The 25,450-nt window shown below is 36.2% G+C and overlaps 1 protein-coding gene across 3 annotated transcripts in view; it reads right to left on the reverse strand.

Moving 5' to 3' along the window:
• Positions 1-430: 430 nt before the first annotated feature.
• Positions 431-25,450, reverse strand: part of AGTPBP1 (ATP/GTP binding carboxypeptidase 1) — a 199,112-nt gene continuing 174,092 nt past the window's right edge. For all 3 annotated transcript variants that reach the window (XM_010808145.4, XM_002689815.7, XM_059889503.1), the window contains 3 exons: positions 21,779-21,955; positions 17,899-18,059; positions 431-1,174 (listed from right to left, as the gene is read on the reverse strand). In XM_010808145.4, the coding sequence (XP_010806447.2) occupies positions 1,000-1,174; positions 17,899-18,059; positions 21,779-21,955 (513 nt within the window). In that variant the 3' untranslated portion in view covers positions 431-999. The remainder of the gene's footprint in view (positions 1,175-17,898; positions 18,060-21,778; positions 21,956-25,450) is intronic.

A 25,450-nucleotide genomic window follows, 5' to 3' on the forward strand; every position in this document is an offset into this window, starting at 1 on the left:
CAGCTTAAACTTGGGAAGATGTCACTATAAGAAAAGGCTGAAATTCACTGCCTTTTCTAGGACTCAGTTACAGTGTCAGCGTGCCCTAAATGAATTCACGTCAGTACACTTAATAACTGCACAGCTCAGGAGATGCAGCATAAGCTTCATATACATTTAACACTGGCTCATACTCTCACTACATTTTTAAACCTTTTTGATAGTCTGTAACAGCAGACTTTAGGTGCACCCATGAGACACAATTTTAAGAGGAAAGAGCTGTTCAAATATATTTTTTATGATAGGTATGCCTCTACTATATAAACAACGCTATCAGCATTTTTTTCAGAAGTTTTTATCAATGTATTCAGATGTCAGATTATTATAATATTTCCCCAAAGATTCCACAGACCAAATATTCTGAGCTGGTTAAAAAGGATGACGAAATGAATGCAACATTTAATATAGTCTTTATTTGTTTAATTTGGTAAATGTAGAATGTAATGGTTTCAAGGCAAACTCTGGATGATTTCAGTCACAACTCAACAGTTAACATGATTGTGAAGAACAGTCTTATCTTCAATATCTACCCATCCTTACACAGACACATCTACAGGAATCCATGTACATATATATTAGTTTTCCGTAACTCAGGATTCTCAACAACTCTGGAATTTAGACTTTATATTCTCACGCACCTCAAAATTATCCATTTGATGCAGGATATATAACCATAAGATTAAAAACTCATGCAGTGACACTCAGGGTTTTTTTTAAAAAGTAAATCCAATATTTGATACTTCAATGCTATGTAAAGTGCATTGAATATCTAAAATAAAACAAGTGCCAATTTTATCATGAATTAATAACATATTTATTGTCTTGAAACCAAACAGGTCCAAGATACTTTCCGTCTTTCTGAGTCAGCTTTCTATAAAGTCATTTCTCTCAAATTTCCTATGTAACAAAAACCAAGATATTTCATTTCTTCTTCACAATTAATAAGTGATGGCAAAGGGTTCAAGATAGGTATGTTCTTGATTCAGAGTCAGAAAGTACTTCTTCTTGGGCAGAAGGTTCATAGTCTCCTGTGTTTTCAGCCAATTCAATATCTAAGTCATCATTACTTTCTGCACTGTAGTCAACTTCTTCAAGGAATCGAGGTTCATCTTCATCCAAAACATAAGTGGTGGGGCTGTGGCCAAAGCATACAGAACACACAAGACTTAGTTAGGTCACAAGGCTTCAAAATAAGATTATTTGACTATACTGGATTAACTTTGATTTCAGTATAATACAAGTAGTAATTTGGGTTAATTTTTAAAATGTTATCCAAATGAACAAATTAAGACATTTGTAATAGCTGAAAATAATTGCAATGATAATATAGGGTGAATTGCTAACTTTTAATTATCTGACAAGAGTATCAATATATATCCTACAATTAGATAGCTAAAAAAAAAATGGACTCTCTCAGTAGGTTACTTCTTTGAAGGATTTCATCAATTTGTAGGCTTAGGAGTTTATTTTGATCACTATAAATCAAGTTAAAGATAATTTCAAGAAGCTTTATAAGAAACTGTGGTATCTAATTGGTTCCTCCAGTAATACCCTGAAACCACTTATTCTAAGTCTACAATCATTTGCCAAAAGAACAGCCCATATACCCATCCTCACAGTCTCCACTGGTCAAGAATAAAAATAAAAACAAGGGAACATTCCATACTCAGATTACTTACTTTCCCTTGGGACACAGAAAAAGATATTTGCTTAAAAGCGATAAGTGCTTCTAAATATTTCATTAGGTAGGCTGTTTGGGATTAAGGCAACCCTTCCACTAGGTAACATATTCTTTCCTCTTCAAAAAAATCACATATTCTGATTTCTCCCTATTTGGGAGACTTTACGCGCATGCATGCACACGCACACACACACACACACACACACACACACACACACACAATCAAAGAAACATTACAGAAACATCTCAATATCCCCCTTTTGTGACCAAAACGATCTCAATTTCATATAGATGTATGTTTGTTTATAACCTACCTATTTCCAAAAAAGAATTTTGTATTGTTGATGCAATTAAAAGCTATAAAATCAGACAATAAAAAGGGAACAATAATATTTTCAAATGAGCAGAGAAGCTGATGTTATTAGGCACCGAAAATGAAAGAATTCCTGCAATTGAATACTAAATTCAGTTCAAATATCTGAAGTTTAAATGGAAAAGACAAGTTAATGGATTATATGGTTCTAATTTTATGAGAAGGCAAACCTCATCTGATGAGAGTATCATTTTTCCTAGAATTGTTTTAATATTGCTCATTAAAGGAAAGAGAAAAATATATTGCAAAATCAACTTGATCTTGTATAGTAAACTTCCTCTTAACCATTCAGAGCTTGCACCATGACACAATAGTACTGATAAGTCAGGCTGAGTGGTTTGGAGGATTATATAAGACTTTACAACACATCTAACGTTCATAAGAACAATTCCATTGTTACACAACTAAAATATCCTCACTCTGTTAGGATTTTAGGGAAAAAAGTTGAATTAATTATTTGCCTTTAAAATGACAATTATTCTTTTACTTTCAAAAACCTATGATTCATTCTATTTTGACCATGGTGCTTCAAATTTTCAGGGTGTTTTTCTCTCTCTGCAATTTTTTTGAAGAGTTTGAGCAGATAGGTGTTAGTGCTTCTCTGGCCCTGGGCTTTTGTTTGCTGAAGATTTTTTATCACAGTTTTTATTTCAGAGCTTGCGATTGGTCTGTTCATATTTTGTCTTCAGTGCTTGTGATCAGTCTGTTCATATATGTCTTCCTGGTTCAGTCTTGGGAGGTTATACTTTTCTAAGAATCTGTTCATTTCTTTCAGGCATATAGTTGCTTGCAGTAGCCTCTTATGATGCTTTGTATGTCTGTGGTGTCAGTTGTAACTTCTCCTTTTTCATTTCTAATGTTATTGACTTGAGTATTCTCTTTTTTTCCTGATGAATCTGGCTAATGGTTTGTCAAGTTTGTTCATCTTCTCAAAGAACCAGCTTTTAGTTTTATCTTTGCTACTGTTTTATTCATTTCTTTTTCACTTATTTCTGCCGACCTTTAGGATTTATTTCCTTCTACTGTTTTGTGTGTTTTTTGTTCTTTTTCTAGTTGCTTTAGGTGTAAGGATAGGCTGTGTATTTGATGATTTTCTTGTTTCTTGAGGCAGGCTTGTATTACTTTAAACTTCTCGCTTAGTACTGCTTTTGCTGCAACCCATCGGCTTTGGGTTGTGTTTTGTTGTCATCTGTTTCTAGGTGTTTTTTCATTTCCTCTTTGACTTCTTCAGTGACTTCTTGGTTATTTAGAAGCGTATTGTTTAGCCTCCATGTGTTTGTATTTTTTTTTTTTTACAGTTTCCCCCCTGTAATTGATATCTAATTTCATAGCATTGTGTTAAAAAAAAAAAAAAGCTTGATATGATTTGAATTTTCTTAAATTTACCAAAGCTTGATTTGTGACCCAAGATGTAATCTCTCCTTAAGAACATTCCATGTGCACTAGAGGAAAAACGTATATTTTGCTGCTTTTGAATGGAATATCCTGTAGATATCAATTAGGTCCATCTGATATGTGTTATTTAAGGCTTATGTTTCCTTATTAATTTTCTGTTTGGATGATCTGTCCATTGGTGTGACTTAAGTGTTGTAGTCCCCCACTATTATTTGTGTTACTGTTGATTTTCCCTTTATAACTGTTAGCATTTGCCTTGTATATTGAGGTGCTCCTTTGTTGGGTGCAGATATGTTTATAATTGTTATATCTTCTTCTTGGATTGATTCCTTGATCAATAATTACTGTTCTTCCTACACAACAGTCTTTATTCTAAAGTCTATTTTATTTGGGATGAGTACTGCTACTCCAGCTTTCTTTGGATATCCATTTGCCTGGAATATTTTTTCTAGCTCCTCACTTTCAGTCTGTATTGTTTCCCTAGGTCTGAAGTGGGTCTCTTGTACATAGCATATATATGGATCTTGCCTTTGTATCCATTCAGCCAGTCTGTGTCTTTTGTTTGGAACATTTAATCCATTTACATTTAAGGTAATCATTGATATTATGATCCTATTACCATTTACTTTATTGTTTTGGGTTTGTTTTTGCAGGTCTTTTTTTTTTCTTTCTTTCTTTCTTTTTTTTTTATTTTTAAACTTTACATAATTATATTAGTTTTGCCAAATATCAAAATGAATCCGCCACAGGTATACATGTGCTCCCCATCCTGAACCCTCCTCCCTCCTTTTCTCCTGTGTATCCTGCCTAGAGAAGTCCCCTTAGTACTTGTTGTAAAGCTGGTTTGGAGGGTGCTGAATTCTCTTAACTTGTGCTTGTCTGTAAAGCTTTTGATTTCTCTGTCGAATCTGAATGAGATCCTTGCTGGGTAGAATGATCTTGGTTGTAGGTTTAGTGATTTGCTAGGAAGACTTATAAGATTTAGCACAGAGTTATATTCAAAGCTATTACTTATTACACTGAAGATATACAAAGCAAAATCAACCAGGAGAAAAGGTGCATGGGGCAAAGTCCAGAGGAAACCAAGGCCCAGCAAAAGCCACAGCCAAGAGGTAGAGTAGTCATCAAAGCTTTCAGCAATTTCAAAAGAATGGAGGCAAAAGCTGGAGTTCCAGGCTGCCAAGTTTTCTGGAAGAAAGGAGTTACAGAGATGTGACACCCAACGGTTTTTCTCTAGTGGCATTTGACAAATTCTTAAAATACACAGAGCAAGAAGCTGAAAAGCAAAGCAGAAAGCAGCAAAACAAATATAACAGAAAATAACAGAATTTGGGGCAGTCTTGTGAGAAACCCTGGGCCTACAACTGTGACCTCTGGAAGGCAACACTTATAAAGAGGGCAGGGATGAATGAAGAATTACACGTTTCATATGTTTTACAAACCTACATCAAATCAGCTCAGTTCCTCACCAAATTGGGGCAATCTGCCCTACACTGGCCTGTCAGAGGAGAGACTGAATCCTCTTCAAATGAATATGTGCTCTTCCTTATTCTAACAGTCTTATTTTGAAGTTTCAAATAGACATCTATGTAAGAAGAATAATTTTATTCTTTTTCTTAAGTTTTTTTTTTCTTTTAAGTCTTTATTACATTTGTTCCAATATTGCTTCTGTTTTATGTTTTGGTTTTTTGGCCATGAGGCATGTGGAATCTTAGCTCCCCAACCAGGTATCAAACCCATACCCCACTGGAAATGCTGCTTAATGGTATGAGGATCTCCTCTGGGAAGATGGCTAAAAAAAAAAATGGTATCAGACAGAAGTGATTGTACAATATTGTGAACATACTAAATGCCATTAAATTGTTCATTTTAAAATGGTATATTTTATGCTGTGTGAATTTCATCTTAATTAAAAAAAAATCCAAACACTATTTGATTATAAGATAGTAAATAGGCTTCATTTTAAACATGGCTGTATTTTTAATTACAATAAAACACTGTGTAGAGTTTGGTATTTTTCAACTTTACTTTCCCATAATGTTTTAAAACATACTTAAAATCATATGCTTAATATCCTGAAATTTAGTCACCATCACAAATCCTAATGAGAAATATTAACTGTTTTAAGTAAGTAAGTGTAAGTGTTAGTCACTCAGTCGTGCCCGACTCTTTGTGACCCCACGAACTGCAGCCCACCAGGCTCCTCTATCCATGAGATTTTCCAGGCAAGGATACTGGAGTGGGTTGCCATTTCCTTCTCCAGGGGATCTTCCTAATCCAGGGATCGAACCCTGGTCTCCTGCACTGCAGGCAGATTCTTTACCAACTGAGCTACAAGGGAAGCCCATTAACTGTTTTACCAGTTCTCAAATCCTTTAAAAAAGGGTGGCTAAAAGTACTGTTTAATAGTCCAGCTAACAGGTAAAAACACTTTTGCTGGGGACTTCCCTGGTGGTCCAAAGATTTAAGACACTACACTCCCAATGCAAGCAGCCCAGGTGCGATCGCTGGTTAGGAAGCTACAGCCTGCATGCTGCAACTAAGCCCACAAATGGCAATGAAGATTCCAAGTGCTGCAACTAAGACCCAGTGCAGCCAAATTTAAAAAATTTTTGCTAAGTTCAAAAACACTACATGGTTGTGTATGGTCGGGCCACTCAAGATGGCTTTGCTCCTGCTCTGTGTACATCCCCGCTCAAGGAGTCCCTGTCTCACCCACAGCCTGTTCACATGACTAACCTTCCCTCTTAATCATAGAGCCTAATCAATAACCTGCCCCACCTCCCATCCCTCCACTCCTAGCTAGTGACTATTCTACTTTTTGGATCAGAATGGCTCCAGTTCAGTTCAGTTGCTCAGTCATGTCTGACTCTTTGTGACCCCATGGACTGAAACATGCCAGGCCTCTCTGTCCATCACCAACTCCCGGAGTTTACTCAAACTCATGTCCATTGAGACAGTGATGCCATCCAACCATCTCATCCTCTGTTGTCCCCTTCTCCTCCCGCCTTCACTCTTTCCCAGCATCAGGGTCTTTTCTAATGAGTCAGTTCTTCGCATCAGGTGGCCAAAGTATTGGAGTTTCAGCTTCAGCATCAGCCCTTCCAATGAATATTCAGGACTGATTTCCTTCAGGATGGACTGGTTTGGTCTCCTTGCAGTCCAAGGGACTCTCAAGAGTCTTCTCCAACACCACAGTTCAAAAGCAGCAATTCAAAAAAAAAAAAAAACAAAAGCAGCAATTCTTTGGCGCTCAGCCTTCTTCACAGTCCAACTCTCACATCCATACATGACTACTGGAAAAACCATAGCTTTGACTAGACGGACCTTTGTCAGCAAAGTAATGTCTCTGCTTTTCAATATGATATCTAGGTTGGTCATAACTTTTCTTCCAAGGAGTAAGCGTCTTTTAATCTCATGGCTGCAGTCACCATCTGCAGTGATTTTGGAGCCCCAAAAAATAAAGTCTGACACTGTTTCCCCATCTATTTGCCAAGAAGTGATGGGATGAGATGCCATGATCTTAGTTCTCTGAATGTTGAGCTTTAAAAATGGCTCCACCCACTATTAATAGTTTATCAAAGTGGTGATGAGGAACAGGCCCTTCTGCTGGTTTCTGTAGTAACTGACGAGACAACCTGACGCCAATTCCCTGTTAAACTGGTAGCACCCACCCCCACCACCATAGCAAAACCTGCTGCCTTGTCCTGCCCACTGTCTGCTCTCCAGGACCTTACATCAGGCATGTTAAGACTCACTATCAAAGAAAACCACTGATCTCTCTAGTTATCTCTGGGTGCTTTATTTGGTCTTACGGCTGGGCAATTACAAGAACTGCAGGCCTGCAGGGTGCAGCCCAACAAGGTTTAAGTTCTTAAATGACTTTCCCCAACATTCCCAGCTTTGACCTAAAAGAAACACACCCCCTAGGAAAAATATAAGGCAGAAAGAGTGTTATATGAAATGGAATTTTTATTATACAGCAAATACAATTGGGTAAAATTAAAATGATTTGTGTGTGGTAATTTCCAACAAATGCCCTAACAATATAAAATATAATTAAATTATAATTTCTTTTCGTTTCACTGAAAAAAAAAAGTTGTATAACTTATGATAAACATAGTGGATCTCAAAAGCCACTAGGATGACAGAAAAAAATAACTTTTTAAAAAGGATAAATACATAAGAAAAGAAAACTGAAGAGATAATAGCAAAGAAGAGATCAACAAAATGTTGGAAGATGGAAGAAGATGGATGAAAAGAGGAGGCTTGAGTTCTAACTTGCTCCACTTTGCTGAACATCTACAGAAGGGGAGGCCAAGAAAAAAATGCCGATTTGTATCACAAAACACTAGAAAAGTTCAGGAATTGAAGATAATGGTTATCAGGGGAAACTGAAAACAGAATTGGTTAAAAGGCTTTATAACAGCAATCAGACCTTTAGATCTCCTCGCTTAGGCAATCCCCTAATCCAAACAGAAGGAAGCTGACTTTTCAAAGACGTTTTATCAGAGACGCTATTCACTTAAGAGTCAGAGGCAGAAAGGGGGTAAAGTGAGAAGAGTAAGTAAAAGCCTCCTCTAAATAAGTTCTACCGGGCTCCCACAATGCTGGACTTACGAGCCTGGGCAATGTTTATCAATTTTTAAAAATCATTCTCTGGAGTCTTTTTTTTTTGAGAGTTTCCTTCTCCCTAATCTGCCCTTAATTCATTACAATTAAGAATTTTGTGTTTGTGTGTCATCTTACACTGTTGATTTTTATTTTTAATTAATTTATATTTTAATTGGAGGACAGTTATAATGTTGCGGTGGTTTTTGCCATACATCAACACGAATTGGCCACAGGTATATATGTGTCCCCCACATCCTAATCCCCCTTGTCCACCCTATCCCAGAGCACTGGCTTTGGGTACCCTGCTTCACACATCAAACGTGCACTGGTCATCTATTTTACATATGGTAATATACATGTTTCAGTGCTACTCTCTCAAATGATCCCACCCTCGCCTTCTCCCACTGAGTCCAAAAGTTTGTTTTTTACATCTGTGTCTCCTTTGCCGCCTGCATGTAGAATCATCAGTACCATCTTTCTAAATTTCATATATCTGTGTTAATATACACTAGTTGTTTTTCTCTCTCTGACTTACTTCACTCTGTATAGTAGGCTCTAGGTTCATCCATCTCATTAGAACTGACTCAAATGTGCTCCTTTTTATAGCTGAGTAATATTGCATTGTGTATATGTACCACAACTTCCTTATCGATTCACCTGCTGATGAACATCTAGGTTGTTTCCATGTCCTGGCTACTGTAAATACTGCTGCAATGAACACTGTGACATATGTCTCTTTCAGTTCTGTTTCCTCCCAGTGCATGCCCAGCAGTGGGATTGCTAGGTCGTAGGGCAGTTCTATTAACCATTTTTTTAACAGACTCTCTACTGTTCTCCATAGTGGCTGCACCAGTTTGCATTCCTACCAAAAGTGTAAGAGGGTTCCCTTTTCTCCACACCGTCTCCAGCATTTGTTTGTAGACTTTTTGATGACTGCCATTCTGACCTGTGTGAAATGATACCTCATTGTGGTTTTGATTTGCATTTCTCTAATAGTGAGTGCTGTTAAGCATCTTTTCATGTCTTTATTCGTTATGTGTATGTCTTATTTGAAGAAATGTCTGTTTAGTTCTTTGGCCCACTTTTTGATTCAGTTCAGTTCAGTCTCTCAGCTGTGTTCGACTCTTTGTGACCCCATGAATCGCAGCACGCCAGGCCTCCCTGTCCATCACCAACTCCCGGAGTTCACTCAGACTCATATCCACAGAATCGGTGAGGCATTCAGCCATCTCATCCTCTGTTGTCCCCTTCTCCTCCTCTCCCCAGTCCCTCCCAGCATCAGAGTCTTTTCCAATGAGTCAATTTTTCGCATGAGGTGGCCAAAGTACTGGACTTTCAGCTTTAGCATCATTCCTTCCAAAGAAATCCCAGGGCTGATCTCCTTCAGAATGGACTGGTTGGATCTCCTTGCAGTCCAAGGGACTCTCAAGAGTCTTCTCCAACACCACAGTTCAAAAGCATCAATTCTTCGGTGCTCAGCCTTCTTCACAGTCCAACTCTCACATCCATACATGACTACTGGAAAAACCATAGCCTTGACTAGACGGACCTCTGTTGGCAAAGTAATGTCTCTGCTTTTGAATATGCTATCTAGGTTGGTCATAACTTTCCTTCAAAGGAGTGTCCTTTAATTTCATGATGCAGTCACCATCTGCAGTGATTGTGGAGCCCCCAAAAATAAAGTCTGACACTGTTTCCGCTGTTTCCCCCCATCTATTTCCCATGAAGTGATGGGACCAGATGCCATGATCTTCGTTTTCCGAATGCTGAGCTTTAAGCCAACTTTTTCACTCTCCTCTTTCACTTTCATCAAGAGGTTTTTTAGTTTTTTAGTTCCTCTTTACTGCCATAAGAGTGGTGTCATCTGCATACCTGAGGTTATTGATATTTCTCTTGGAAATCTTGATTCCAGCTTGTGCTTCTTCCAGCTGAGCGTTTCTCATGATGTACTCTGCATATAAGTTAAATAAGCAGGGTGACAATATACAGCCTTGACGTACTCCTTTTCCTATTTGGAACCAGTCTGTGGTTCCATGTCCAGTTCCAACTGTTGCTTCCTGACCTGCGTATAGGTTTCTCAAGAGGCAGGTCAGGTGGTCTGGTATTCCCATCTCTTGAAGAATTTTCCACAGTTTATTGTGATCCACACAGTCAAAGGCTTTGGCATAGTCAATAAAGCAGAAATAGATGTTTTTCTGGAACTCTCTTGCTTTTTCCATGATCCAGTGGATGTTGGTAATTTGATCTCTGGCTCCTCTGCCTTTTCTAAAACCAGCTTGAACATCTGGAAGTTCACGGTTCACATACTGCTGAAGCCTGGCTTGGAGAATTTTGAGCATTACTTTACTGGCGTGTGAGATGAGTGCAACTGTGTGGTAGTTTGAGCATTCTCTGGCATTGCCTTTCTTTGGGATTGGAATGAAAACTGACCTTTTCCAGTCCTGTGGCCACTGCTGAGTTTTCCAAATTTGCTGGCATGATGAGTGCAGCACTTTCACAGCATCATCTTTAAGGATTTGAAACAGCTCAACTGGAATTCCATCACCTCCACTAGCTTTGTTCGAAGTGATGCTTTCTAAGGCCCACTTGACTCCACATTCCAGGATGTCTGGCTCTAGGTGAGTGATCACACCATCATGATTATCCGGGTCGTGAAGCTCTTTTTTGTACAGTTCTTCTGTGTATTCTTGCCACCTCTTCTTAATATCTTCTGCTTCTGTTAAGTCCATACCATTTCTGTCCTTTAATGAGCCCATCTTTGCATGAAATGTTCCCTTGGTATCTCTAATTTTCTTGAAGAGATCCCTAGTCTTTTCCATTCTGTTGTTTTTCTCTATTTCTTTGCATTGATCGAGGAGGAAGGCTTTCTTATCTCTTCTTGCCATTCTTTGGAACTCTGCATTCAGATGTTTATATCTTTCCTTTTCTCCTTTGCTTTTCACTTCTCTTCTTTTCACAGCTATTTGTAAGGCCTCCCCAGACAGCCATTTTGCTTTTTTGCATTTCTTTTCCATGGGGATGGTCTTGATCCCTGTCTCCTGTACAATGTCATGAACCTCCGTCCATAGTTCATCAGGCACTCAATCAGATCTAGGCCCTTAAATCTATTTCTCACTTCCATTGTATAATCATAAGGGATTTGATTTAGGTCATACCTGAATGGTCTAGTGGTTTTCCCTACTTTCTTCAATTTAAGTTTGAATTTGGCAATAATGAGTTCATGATCTGAGCCAGTCAGCTCCCAGTCTTGTTTTTGCTGACTGTATAGAGCTTCTCCATCTTTGGCCACAAAGATATAATCAATCTGATTTTGGTGTTTACCATCTGGTGATGTCCATGTGTAGAGTCTTCTCTTGTGTTGTTGGAAAAGGGTGTTTGCTATGATCAGTGCATTCTCTTGGCAAAATTCTACTAGCCTTTGCCCTGCTTCATTCCGTAATCCAAGGCCAAATTTGCCTGTTACTCCAGGTGTTTCCTGACTTCCTACTTTTGCATTCCAGTCCCCTATAATGAAAAGGACATCTTTTTTGGGTGTTAGCTCTAAAAGGTCTTGTAGGTCTTCATAGACCTGTTCAGGTTCTTCAGTGTTACTGGTTGGGGCACAGACTTGGATTACTGTGATATTGAATGGTTTGCCTTGGAAACAAACAGAGATCATTCTGTCGTTTTTGAGATTGCATCCAAGTACTGCATTTCGGACTCTTTTGCTGACCATGATGGCTACTCCAGTTCTTCTAAGGCATTCCTGCCCGCAGTAGTAGATATAATGGTCATCTGAGTTAAATTCACCCATTCCAGTCCATTTTAGTTCGCTGATTCCTAGAATGTAAACGTTCACTCTTGCCATTTCTTGTTTGACCACTTCCAATTTGCTTTGATTCACGGACCTAACATTCCAGGTTCCTATGCAATATTGGTCTTTACAGCATTGGACCTTGCTTCTATCACCAGTCACATCCACAACTGGGTACTCTTTTTGCTTTGGCTCCATCTCTTCATTCTTTCTGGAGTTATTTCTCCATTGATCTCCAGTAGCATATTGGGCACCTACCGACCTGTGGAGTTCCTCAGGATAGGATAGTTCAGTATCCTATCATTTTGCCTTTCCATACTGTTCATGGGGTTCTCAAGGCAAGAACACTGAAGTGGTTTGCCATTCCCTTCTCCTGTGGACCACATTCTGTCAGTTTTTGATTAGGTTGTTCATTTTTCTGGTATTGAGCTGAATGAGCTGCTTGTTCATTTGGGAGATTAATTTGTCAGTTGTTTCATTTGTTAGTATTTTCTCCCATTCCGAGGGCTGTCTTTTCACCTTGCTTATAGTTTCCTTCATTGTGCAAAAGCTTTTAGATTTAATTAGGTCCCATTCGTTTATTTTTGTTTTTATTTCCATTATTCTAGGAGGTAGGTCATAGAGGATCTCGCTGTGCTTTATGTCAGAGAGTGTTCTGCCTATGTTTTCCTCTAAGGGTTTTATAGTTTCTGTTCTTACAGTTAGGTCTTTAATCCATTGTGTGCTTTTATCTTTCAGTTTGTTAATTTAGTGTATCACACTGATTAATTTGAAGATATTAAAGAATCCTTGCATCCCTGGAATAAAGCACACTTGATCACAATGTATGATCTTTTTAATATGGTATTGGATTCTGCCTGCTAGGATTTTGTTAAGGATTTTTGTATCTATATTCATCAGTGATATTGGCCTGTAGTTTTCTTTCTTTGTGGCACCTGTATCTAGTTTTGGTAGAAGGGTGATGGTGGTGGCCTTGTAGAATGATTTGGGGAGTTTTCCTTCCTCTGCAATTTTTTCAAAGAGTTTAAGTAGTATAGGTGGTAGCTCTTCTCTAAATTTTTGGTAGAATTCACCTGTGAAGCCATCTGGTCCTGGGCTTTTGTGGGTTGGAAGATTTTTTATTACAGTTTTTATTTCTGTGCTTGTGATTGGTCTGTTCAAATTTTCTATTTATTCCTGGTTCCATTTTGGAAGGTTATACTTTTCTAAGAATTTGTCCATTTCTCCCAAGTTATATATATGGAATTCTACTACATATTAGGTCAGACAGACCTGACAAGATATATAGCACATGCTTTCCAACAGAAAAAAAAAAAAAAGCATATTCTTCTCAGGCAAAATTATGCAGGGTAAATCATATCTTAGCCCACAAACAAGTCTTAATTAAGTTAAGAAGACCAAAATCATATTAAGCCCAACCACAACAATACAAAACTCAAAATCAATTGGGAATTCCCTGACAGTCCAGTGGTTAGGACTCCGCACTCTCAATGCTGAGGGCCTGGGTTCAATTGCTGATTTGGGAAATAAGATCCTACAAGTTGTATGGTGTGGCCAGAAAAGAAAAGTAGAAATCAAATAGGAAAACTGGAAAATTCACAAATATGTGGAGATCACACAACATGTTCCTGAACAACCAATGAGTAAAAGAGAAATCAAAAAATATCTTGTGAGAAGTGAAAATGGAAATACAACATACCAAAACTGACGACATGCAGCAAAATCAGTTCTAAGAGTGAAGTTTATAACAATAAAGGTCTACATGAAGAAGAAAGAAATCTCAAATAAACAACCCAATTTTACATCTCGGGGAACTAGAAAAATAAGAATAAATAAGCCTAGAGTTAGCAGAAGGTAGAAAATAACAAAAATCAGACAGACATAAATAAAATAGAGACTAAAAAGATCCATGAAATTTAGAGTTAATTTAAAAAAAAAAGAATAAACTGTTAAGACTTTCTAAAAAAATGGAGAAATTATAAATAAAAGAGACATCACAAAAGATACATTAAAAAATACAAAGGATAAGAGACTACTATGAACAATTATACACCAACAAATTGGACAAACAAGAACAAATGGAAAAAATTCCTAGAAAGATACAAGCTACCAAGACTGAATCATGAGAAATACATAGAAAATGTGAACAGAGCAATTATGAGTGAGGAGACTGCATGAATACTCAAAAACCTCCCAAGAAAGAAAATCCCAGGATCAGATGGCTTCAATGAATTCTACCAACCATTTAAAGACTAAATAATAGCAATTATTTTCAAACTTTTCCCAAATTAAAAAGAGGAGGGAACAATTCTAAATTCATTTTATAAGGTTAGCATTATCCTAAATACCAAAGTCAGAGAAAGAACTTTAAAAAAAAGAAAACTACAGGTCAATATCCCTGATGAACTTAGAGGAAAAGTCCTCAATAAAATGCATTAGGAAATCAAATTCAATAATACATTAAAAGACTCACACATAAATCTTGATCACCTTGCACCCTGTTCAACATATGCAAATCAATCCATGTGATTTACCACATTAACAAAATGAAGGCTAAAAATCATACAATCATCTCAACAGATGCAGAAAAGCATTTGACAAAATTCATCATCCATTCACTCAACTCTCAATAAACCAGGTAAAGAGAAAATGCACTCTTGCATAATAAAAGCTATATACAACAAGCCCACAGCTAACCATGAAATACTAAAAGTTTTTCTTCTAGGATAAGGAACAAAGCAAGGATGCCCACTCTCACCACAATACTGGCTTAAGCAATTAGAGAAGAAAAGAAATAAAAGTCACTCAAATAAGAAAGGAAAAAGTAAATTTTCTCTATCTTCAATAGACAAGACATCATATAGCATCCGTAAAAATACCACCAGCTGCATTTCTATACACTAAGCAATGAAACATCAGGAACAGAAATCAAGAAAACAATTTCATTTACTATAGCATCAAAAACAAGTTAGGAATAAATTAACCAAGAAAGTGGAAGATCTGTACACTAAAAACCATTAAGACACTGTACTCCTATGTTCAAAGCAGTATTATTCACATAGTCAAAGTATAAAAACTATCTGACCATCGACAGATGAATGGATAAGGAAAATGCAGATAGATACTAATAAAAGCTATGACAAACCAAGGCAGCATATTAAAAAGCAGAGCTAATACTTTTCCGACAAAGGTCTGTCTAATCAAAGCTATGGTTTTACCAGTAGTCATGTATGGATATGAGAGTTGGACCATAAAGAAGGCTGAGCACCGAAGAATTGCTGCTTTTGAACTGTGGTGTTGGAGAAGATTTTTGACAGTCCCTTGGACTAGTTCATCCTAAAGGAAATCCGTCCTGAATTCACTGCAAGGACTGATGCTGAAGCTGAAGCTCCAAAAATTTGGCTACCTGATGTAAAGAACTGACTCCCTGATGCTGGGAAAGTCTGAAGGCAGGAGAAGGGGACAATAGAGGATGAGACGGTTGGTTGGCATCACTGACTCAATGGACGTGAGTTTGAGCAAGCTCTGGGAGCTGGTGATGGACAGGGAAGCCTGGCATGCTGCAGCCCATTAGGTTGCAAAGACTTGGACATGACTGAGCAACTGAACTGAACTGATACAATGGAATATTATTCAGCCTTTAAAAAAAGGAAATCCTTTCATTTGCTACAACATGGATGAAACTGGAGGGCATTATGCTAAGTGAAATAAGCCAAACAAAGAGAAATACTGCTTGGTGTCATTTACATATGAAATGTAAAAAAAAAAAAAATTTCAAACAACTCATAGAAAAAGAGAGTAGCAAAGTGGTTGCCAAGGGGTAGGAGGCAGGAAGAGGAGGCAGTGCTGCTGCTGCTGCTAAGTCAATTCAGTCGTGTCTGACTCTGTGTGAGCCCATAGACAGCAGCCCACTAGGCTCCTCTGTCCCTGGGATTCTCCAGGCAAGAATACTGGGGTGGGTTGCCATTTCCTTCTCCAGTGCATGAAAGTGAAAAGTGAAAGTGAAGTCACTCAGTCATGCCCGACTCTTAGTGACCCCATGGACTGCAGCCTACCAGGCTATGCTGCTGCTAAGTCGCTTCAGTCATGTCCGACTCTGTGTGACCCCATAGACGGCAGCCCACCAGGCTCCCCCATCCCTGGGATTCTCCAGGCAAGAACACTGGAGTGGGTTGCCATTTCCTTCTCCAATGCATGAAAGTGAAAAGTGAAAGTGAAGTTGCTCAGTCATGTCCGACTCTTCACGACCTCATGGACTGCAGCCTACCAGGCTCCTTCGTCCATGGGATTTTTCAGGCAAGAGGTAAATAATACAAACTTTCAGTTGTTGAGATAAACAAGGTCTGAGGAAGTAATGAATAACATGGTGACTATACAACAAAGGTCCATCTAGTCAAGGCTATGGTTTTTCCAGTGGTCATGTATGGATGTGAGAATTGGACTGTGAAGAAAGCTGGGCACCGAAGAATTGATGCTTTTGAACTGTGGTGTTGGAGAAGACTCTTGAGAGTCCCTTGGACTGCAAGGAGATCCAACCAGTCCATTCTGAAGGAGATCAGTCCTGGGTGTTCTTTGGAGGGAATGATGCTAAAGCTGAAACTCCAGTACTTTGGCCACCTCATGAGAAGAGTTGACTCATTAGAAAAGACCCTGATGGTGGGAGGCATTGGGAGCAGGAAGAGAAGGGGATGACAGAGGATGAGATGGCTGGATGGCATCACCGACTGGATGGACATGAGTTTGAGTGAACTCCAGGAGTTGGTGATGGACAGGGAGGCCTGGCGTGCTGCAATTCATGGGGTCGCAAAGAGTCGGACACAACTGAGTGCCTGAACTGAACTGATACTAGAGAATGCTGGATTATGTAACTGAAATTTGCTATGAGAGCAGAACTGAAAAATACTTCCCAACACACATACACAAAAGTAAATATGTAATGTGATGTATGGACATGTTAATAACTCAATGGGGGAAATCCTTTCACAGTGTATACATATATACACCAAATCATCACATTGTATACTTTAAATATCTTACAATTTTATTTGTGACTTTTACCTCCATAAAGAGGTAACACCAACAATGAAACATTAGGAACAGAAATCAAAAGTACATAAAATAAATGAAAAGGAAGCTTCTAAACATCAATGAGAACAACTTTATGCATATTTATTTAATACATAAATATATTTATAATTATTTCCATTATTGTTTACCAAGTGTTTTGAAGTGTAGAGAATGCAGGTAATCACTATCTCAGTTATCACATTATATAAAAACAGAGTTCTAATTAATGTTTTACTACACTTAAAACTGTTAAGTTGATACATACAACAGAGCCTGGCAATAAATTGACAAATCTGATGTCAGTGTCTACCAACAAAAACCATGAAGATTCTATAAAATGGGACTATTTCTAACTATATGTATCAAAGTATAAAATGCTAAACTCTAGTATTATGATTAAGAAATATGACATCAAATTATGTCTGAGCCTATATCTGATCAAAATTTACATACCTTGAATTTTAGGAGCAAAAGATTACCTACTTAGAAAAATACTTGTCACATGTAGTTAAATTTTCAGAGTGATACTACATTAGCTGTTTCTAGTAGATGTAGTCAGAAGATATTGGAAAGCCATTTGATGTGTATAGATTATCAACAAAATAAAATTTCTTTTGAAGTATGAATTTTGGCTCCAAGCGTTCTTAATTTATATATTACCTGATATATGCTTACTTTTGAGTTAAAAGTAAATCATTAAGATTTCTAAAATAGCATTTCAAATATAAGGGTAATTTACTAAAATTTTATCCAAATACCAATGTTAAAAGAATCAAGAATATTATCACATTTTGGAACATACATTAGATGTGCAAACTTATTTATATAAATTCTAAAGATGCTTGACTGTCAAAGTCTCTGTGCCTTTCCTCTTACTGAACTATGAATTCTGACAGGATAACTGCATAACAAAAGAATAAAACAAGTGTGTCTTACCTAGTCACTTTGCAGCTCGATTCAATCAAGTCATTCTCAAAGTCAAGCAGGCTGGAAGGCAGATTATACTCCAATGGGGATGTCAGTCTTTTCAAACGCAATAGACCAACACAAAATTTTGCTCCCATCTCTTCCAATTCTCGAGTACCAATCTGTAAACCCTAGAAATAAAGCAATCATAAACATGTAACTAGGACATTTGCTATCCTCTGGCTATATCTCATTAAAATTACATAAAAGGAATTTGAAGCTATATTAATAAAATAAAAGCCTGTTACTTTGTATGAACCTACAACTCATAAGCACAGTGTCTTAACAATGTAAGATTATTTTAAGTCAAAAAGGAAACCATCTTAAAAAAGAATTTCTAAAATGTCTATTCTCATTTACTGTGTGCAAAATATTTTCACCAACACACTGAGAAGGGGGAAAAAAAGCAGATGACTATCTTGAAGGTAAGTTATTCTTGGAGCTCATATGTAAAAGTATATTTTTACAAGACCTTGCTAGTACTTGTAATCTACTACTCAGATGCTGACGTCGAAACAGTGTTATAATCAAGCCTCCAGTCTGTATACTTGAATATTAGTTTATACATACTTTTTCTACATGATAAATAGAAACCAGTGAGTAAAGAACAAACAAAAGAAAGGTGACTGTGCAAAAAAAAAAAGAATCAACAAACCTAAGCCAATGAGGTAAAAATAAAATAAACTCTTATGTTTCATGTCAGTTAAGAATGCCCATTTCAAATCTGATCTAATAAAACAAAAATAAAATTTTACCACAACACTTTTTAATAGTTTCCCAATAAATAATATAAGGTTCAGCAAAAGTTAAACATTACCACATAAAGGATAAAAATTGACTACTGTAAATTGACTACTATTTATCATTTACTTTTCAGATAAAAATGAAACTCTAAAGTAAATAAAATCCTTATACCAACAAAGGCTGCAGCCATCTAAAACCATACAGCAGCTGAAGAGGTAAATTATAAAAACTGTTATTTACTCTATGAAGCACATGCCTTTAAAATAATGACTGACTGACTGTTTAAATAGTCTGGCCACCTCCAAATACTCTAGGAAATGTAACTTAATTAACTTTATTAGAAAATGCATTTGCCTTCTTAATCTAAGAGGTTTAGAAAGGCTATGCCTATTCCTGAGTTAGCTCATCAAAAATAAAGAATATTTGAAACCTAAAATTCAGTAATATAAGAACATTCTTGAGAGTGAAAAGATTTGTTTCTTAAAATATTATTAGACTCACACAACTTATTAGCTAATATTAACAAGTTTGAAAAGTATACATTATGTGGTGGGAGGGGAGGGTAGGGGTATATGGGAATTCTGTATTTTGCACTCTATTTTTCTGTGAATCTAAAGTTGCTCTTTAAAAAGTTGGCTAGTTAAAAAATTTTTTAAAGAAGTATATGTTATGATAAAAGGATTGAATTTTAGATGTAAAAAACTTATTTATTGTAGTAAGACATACTTCTCTAAGAGTTTTATTAAATCAATGTAACTCTACCAGTGTAAATCACATGAAGTATATCAATATAAATCATATAAAAGAGAAATGACTATTCATTGTGTGCCCAGTCACTCCGTCATATCAGACTCTTTGCAACCCCATGGACAGTAGCCCACCAGCCTCCTCTGTCCATGCGATTTTTTTTCACGCAAGAATACTGGAGTGTTGCCATTTCCTTCTCTAGGGGAGCTTCCCAACCTAGGAATCAAACTCATGTCTCCTGTGTCTCCTGCATTGGCAGGCAGATTCTTACCCCTGAGCCACCTGGGAAGTCAACTATTTACTATGTATACATTTTATTTTTAAAAGTTAAAATTAATAATTTTTACAAAACTTGTCTAACATTTTGTTTCAAAATACATTTTAGATATTTTATGTGGTTTTTTCAATGACCAAATACATTTATCAAAGCAAAAACAGAACGTTTAAATAACCCAATGAAAGTCTATAAGTAGAATACAAATCTAATAAGAAAATACTGCTGTTATTATGCCATAGATGATTTCAAGGGGCATTTAAGTTTCAGCCTCCCTGACATCCTCTCTCCCTACCCCCAGAAACTAGTTTCATAGACACTGATGCTTTTAGTTTCCTTTTCCAATCTGACTGCATAAAGTATCTCTTTGAGAAAAAATAATTTACAGTCTGTTTCCCTAAATCACAAAGTACAAGATTTTTTTTTCCTATGGTCATTTACAAAAGTGACTGTCAAGCTTTCCCATCTCACACACATACCATCCACTAAAGCAATAACCACGAGGCACAATTTGCGGGCTGTGGTACCCAAGCTCCTCTCTCACCACAACCATGACTTTGGGAGTCTAGAAGTCACCACTTTACAGTATTTGGAGAGATTTGAAAAGATAGCACATTCTGAAAGAATAGTATTCTGAGGTCAACTTAAAGTCACTAGGGAAAAGTCACTCTCCACAAAGTACTAGAATTTCACCAAGTTCTACCCATCCAGAGCCCCAAAGTTTGAACATCAGTTGTAAAATTTATACCTTTTTTTTTTTCTAGTTTGTTATAGAATGGAAAAGTCACAAAGCTCTCCACTTAAAGATTCTGGCACCAACCATAATATGTTTACATTTTTAATACTAAGCACCTGGAAGATTTTTAAACTCATTCTAAACATAAAGCTATAATTGCTTTTATGTGAGATGCATGAAAATCACCATGAGATTCACTTTCCTCTTGTACCACATCAAAAAAAACAAGACACAACTAAACAGAATAACAGTTGTTTTACCTAAGGTCTATTTATTTCCTATGACATGCTCAAACTTTAAAAAATTCAAAGTCACTTAACATTTGTTGTGTGTGTTAGTCACTCAGTCATGTCCGACTCTGTGTGACCCCATAGACTGCAGCCCTTCAGGCTCCTCTGTCCTTGGAATTCTCTAGGCACGAATACTGGAGTAGGTTGCCATTCCCTTCTCCAGGGGATCTTCCCAACCCAGGGACCAAACCTGAGTCTCCTGCACTACAGGTGTATCTTTACCCTCTGAGCCACCAAGGAAGTTACTCTTAAATTTACTCTTAAATTTCAAAAGTAAAGTCTGAACTCTCTTCCATTAAAAGCCTATGGCAGCACAGAAGTTTTAGTAAAGAAAAAAAAAAAAAAATAGTGAAGGGATATGCATTGAAAGGGCTTCTCTGGTGGCTCAGATGATAAAGAATCTGCCTGCAATGCAGGAGACCCAGGTTCGATCCCTGGATCAGGAAGATCCCCTGGAGAAGAGAATGGCAACCCTCTCTAGTATTATTGCCTGGAGAATTTCATGGACAGAGGAGCCTGGCTGGCTACAGTCCATGGGGTAGCAAAGAGTCGAACACAACTGAGCGACTAACAAACACTTCATGCATTTATAAGTCACACATGCACAAAATCTAAATATAAAAAAAAACTTTATAAATAAATGTGTCTATTTCTAATGTAATGTGTCTATTTCTAAATGTATAAAAATATACTTACATTCAATAAATTTAAATGATAGAACTTTTTATTAGTAATGTACTACCTTCAGAGTTCATTATAAATCATAATCACTAATCACTATTTAAATGTGTACTACAGTGTACTTTCTTAAAAATTATGACTATAAACAGACTCAACTAAAACTTCATAAGGACCCAAAGCAAGCTATTAGTTCAGAGAATTTAAGAAAAAGAGAGAGACTGTTCTTAACACTGCATATGATTCAATTCCATTATTGTGAATTACATATAACTCAGTATAACAAACATATCATTTAATATACATTTGAAAACTACTAGAGTATATATGAAAGGACAGTCTTGAAATATTTCTATGGCTAGAGATCCTGAGATGTTTTACCTTATATTTTCCCTGGTCACAGCCGCACAAAGTACTCTCCATGGTATAGCTTCTTTGCACTCCTATCTCTCTCCAAACTACAACACGAGCTGTAGATTCTTTAGATTTTTCCACTACGAAGCTGCAGCTGCTCATGCAAAATGCTGGGGCAATATGGCTTAGAATCTTAGGCAAAGTCTGCAAAGATAAAAATGATCAAATATTTCAAAAGCTTTCTTTTTTGTCATTAATTTTTTTTAATTTCTAAAAAAAAATTTTTATGAAAGCACAGTCATTACAGCAGTCCATGTGGATCTTCTTCCTATATCCCCTGCTAACCAAAACATCAAAATAATCCTTTTACTAAGTCAGATTTTTCTGCTTTCCCAAACAGTAGTCAGAAAATAGAATAAAAAGTAATATTCATAGTAATAACCAATAAGTGAAATAAAACTATATAAGAAAACCATGTTTTAAAACATTAAGAAAAACATATTTAAAATGAATATGTCATGAAGATGTTTTTCCACTTTAGTCATGAAGATGTTTTGACTAAGAGATTTAACACTGTAAATGTTAATCATCTCTAAATTAATCAATAAAGCTAAGATAATCACAATCTAAATGCCCACATTTTTTCAACTTAAAATTATTCTCAAATTCACCTGAAAATAAAATATAGAATTCCCTGGAGAATTCTGAATCAAAGGCTATGACTAGAGAAATAAGCCAACAGATAAATACATATCTAACAGAAGTTAAATGGTGATACTGGTATAGGAATAGCACATCTTTAGAAAGAGAGTTCAGAATTAAAGTCAAAGGTATTTGTTAAAGTTGGTACTATTATTAGTTAGGAAGATTGATCATTCACAAAATGCTGACACAGCTGCTCAGCCACTGAGAAAAACTAGCTAAAGTCACTTTCTATCAAATTAAACTTTAATAAGATTGAGAATTTAAATTTTAAATTAGTAAGTTAAATTTTTAAATGAAACTAAAAGCTCTAAAGTAAATATGGAACTCTACTTTAAAAATCTTAGAATGAGAAAATCTAAGCCGCAGAAGAAGAAACCACTTTTTAAAAAAATCAACAAATACGACAGAAGTTTTAAACTACTGCACTTCATTAAAAAAAATGTAATATAATACACACGAAGAGTATTTTCAAAACAATAATTAGGTGACTTATACAAAGCAAAGAGAGAATAAGAAAAAGGCTATTTTTTAAAACTAGAGATCATAATTGGATCAAACAAAGGATCAAAAATAGGGATCAAACATAAGAAAAGATACTTGATCTCATATATTTATAATTACAGATACACAAACTAAAACCATCAGATATTTTTTCACCTGGCAAAGGTGACAATAAGATGTTTAGAGAGACAGCACTATCATTCATCGGGGAGTACTGATTTGTACAATCTTTATGAAAGACAATTTGGCAATACTAACGAAGTGGCCACCAACAAGGTACAATAATAACAAAAATACACAATGAAAATCTTGTGTAATTGTCAAAAAGAGACAGAGACAGATATAAAGATGAAAAGATGGCCATCAAATATTATGTGAAAAAAAACTGCTGTGGAGTGTGAAAAAAAATACTAAAACATCAAATGCTATGTTTACATACCCCTATGAATGAATGTGCTTACAGGCAAGTCTCACAATACACATTGTGAAAGTGATTGATTAGTGATTGAGAGAAGATAACTTTTACTTACTACTTTATATTTGTGGCGTGTTTCTATTTTTAATATGACTCTACTCATTTATTTTGGAAAGGAGACGAAGAGAGAGGATACCAAAAAGAAAAAGTGCTTTGAAGTTCTGCTAAGGGTAGTGGTATGTTACTGAAATCTGTTTTGGAAAATAATCTGGGGTGCTGATTTAGGCATAAGTATGGTAGGAGAGACACTGGGACAGAAGGAAAAGCAGACAAGATGCAAAGTAAAGATCTCACTTCAATCCTAGGCATACCTCAAAACACACCCATACATGGGAAACAAGGTGTATAACAGATGGCTTTATAAAATCAGCAGAGGAAAGGGGTACTGTTTAATAAATGGTGCTGACGCAACTGGTTACACATGGGTAAACAAAATTATATCCCTCCATCTCATACAAAAATACATTCCAGATAGAATAAAAATCTAAGTGTGAAAAGCACTTGTAGAGGACAAGTGTTCAGTTTTTCACTGCTGAGTATATTAGCATGGGTTTGTCATAAACAGCCTTTATTATGTTGAGATATGTTCTCTCTATGCCAGCTTTGATGAGAATCTTTAACATGAATGGATGAATTTTGTCAAATGCTTTTTTCTGCATCTTTTGAGATGATCATGTGATTTTTATCCTTCCTTTTGTTAATGTGGTATATTACAATGATTGATTTGTGGATTCAGAACCCTTCTTACAATCTTAGAATAAATCCCACTTGATCATGGTGTATGATTCTTTTCATATATTCTTGGATTCCATTTGCTAATATTTTCTTTGAGGATTTTTGCATCTACATTAATCAAAGATACTGGCCTATAATCTTTTCTGCAGTGTCTTTGGATTTCAGTATCAGGGCAATGTTGGTTGGCCTCATAGGATGAATTTAGGTATTCTCTCCTCTTCAGTTTTTTGAAATAGTTTGAGAAAGGTATGTATTACCTCTTCTATGTATGTCTGGTAGAATTCCCTTATGAAGTCATCAAGCCCTGGACTTCTGTTTGCTAGGTGTTTTTTGATTACTGATTCAATTTTACTACTGGTGATCAGTCGGTTCAGCTTATTTATTTCTTCCTGATTCAGTTCTGGAAGACTGTATATTTCTAGGAATTTATCCATTTCTCTAGGTCTTCCAATTTTGTTGGCATAAAACTGTTCATAGTTTTCTCTTATGATTTTTTGGTATGTCTATGATATTGGCTGACATTTCTCCTCTTTATTTTGTTTATTGGGACTTCTTAATGAGCCTGGCTATTTTTTTGTTTTTTTTTTTTACAAAAAAAAAAATCAACTCTTGGCTTCACTGACATTTTCTATTTGAAGATGTGGCAGGGTCTCAATTTTATTTCTGCTCATTTTATTTCCTTTCTTTTGCTGACTTTGACCTTTCTTCTTTTTTAATTATTGTGGATAGCCGGTAAGGATGTTTATTTGAGATTTTTCTTGTAAAGGATCAAGATCAAACTACAAAAATCTGTTGCTTTTCTATACACTAAAAAACTATCATATAGTTCAGGAATCCAAAGCTAATTACATTCTAGATCTTATAAAAAAAATCTAGAAATAAACTGAAAGACCTATATTCTTGACAATCAGAACACTGACAAAGGCAACTGAAAATGATACAAAAAAACAGAAAGACATCCCTGTTCATGAATTGGAAGAAGTAATATTGCTAAACTATCCATACTACTCAAAGCAATCTACAGATTTAATGCAATCATTATCAAAATACCCAGAATACATAGGGTATTTTTCACAGAAGTGCAACAAATAATCCTAAAATTTATATGGAACCTCAAAAGACCATAAAAGCAATCTGGAGGGGGAAAAAAAGCTGAGGGTATCACTGACTTCCTGACTTCAGACTATACTACAAAACTACAGTAATCAAACAGGATAGTACTGGCACAGAAAAACAATCACACAGATCAGCAGAACAGAATAGAGAGCCCAGAAATAAACCAC

Source organism: Bos taurus, chromosome 8 (genome assembly GCF_002263795.3).
Source record: "Bos taurus isolate L1 Dominette 01449 registration number 42190680 breed Hereford chromosome 8, ARS-UCD2.0, whole genome shotgun sequence".
Lineage (NCBI taxonomy): Eukaryota > Metazoa > Chordata > Mammalia > Artiodactyla > Bovidae > Bos > Bos taurus.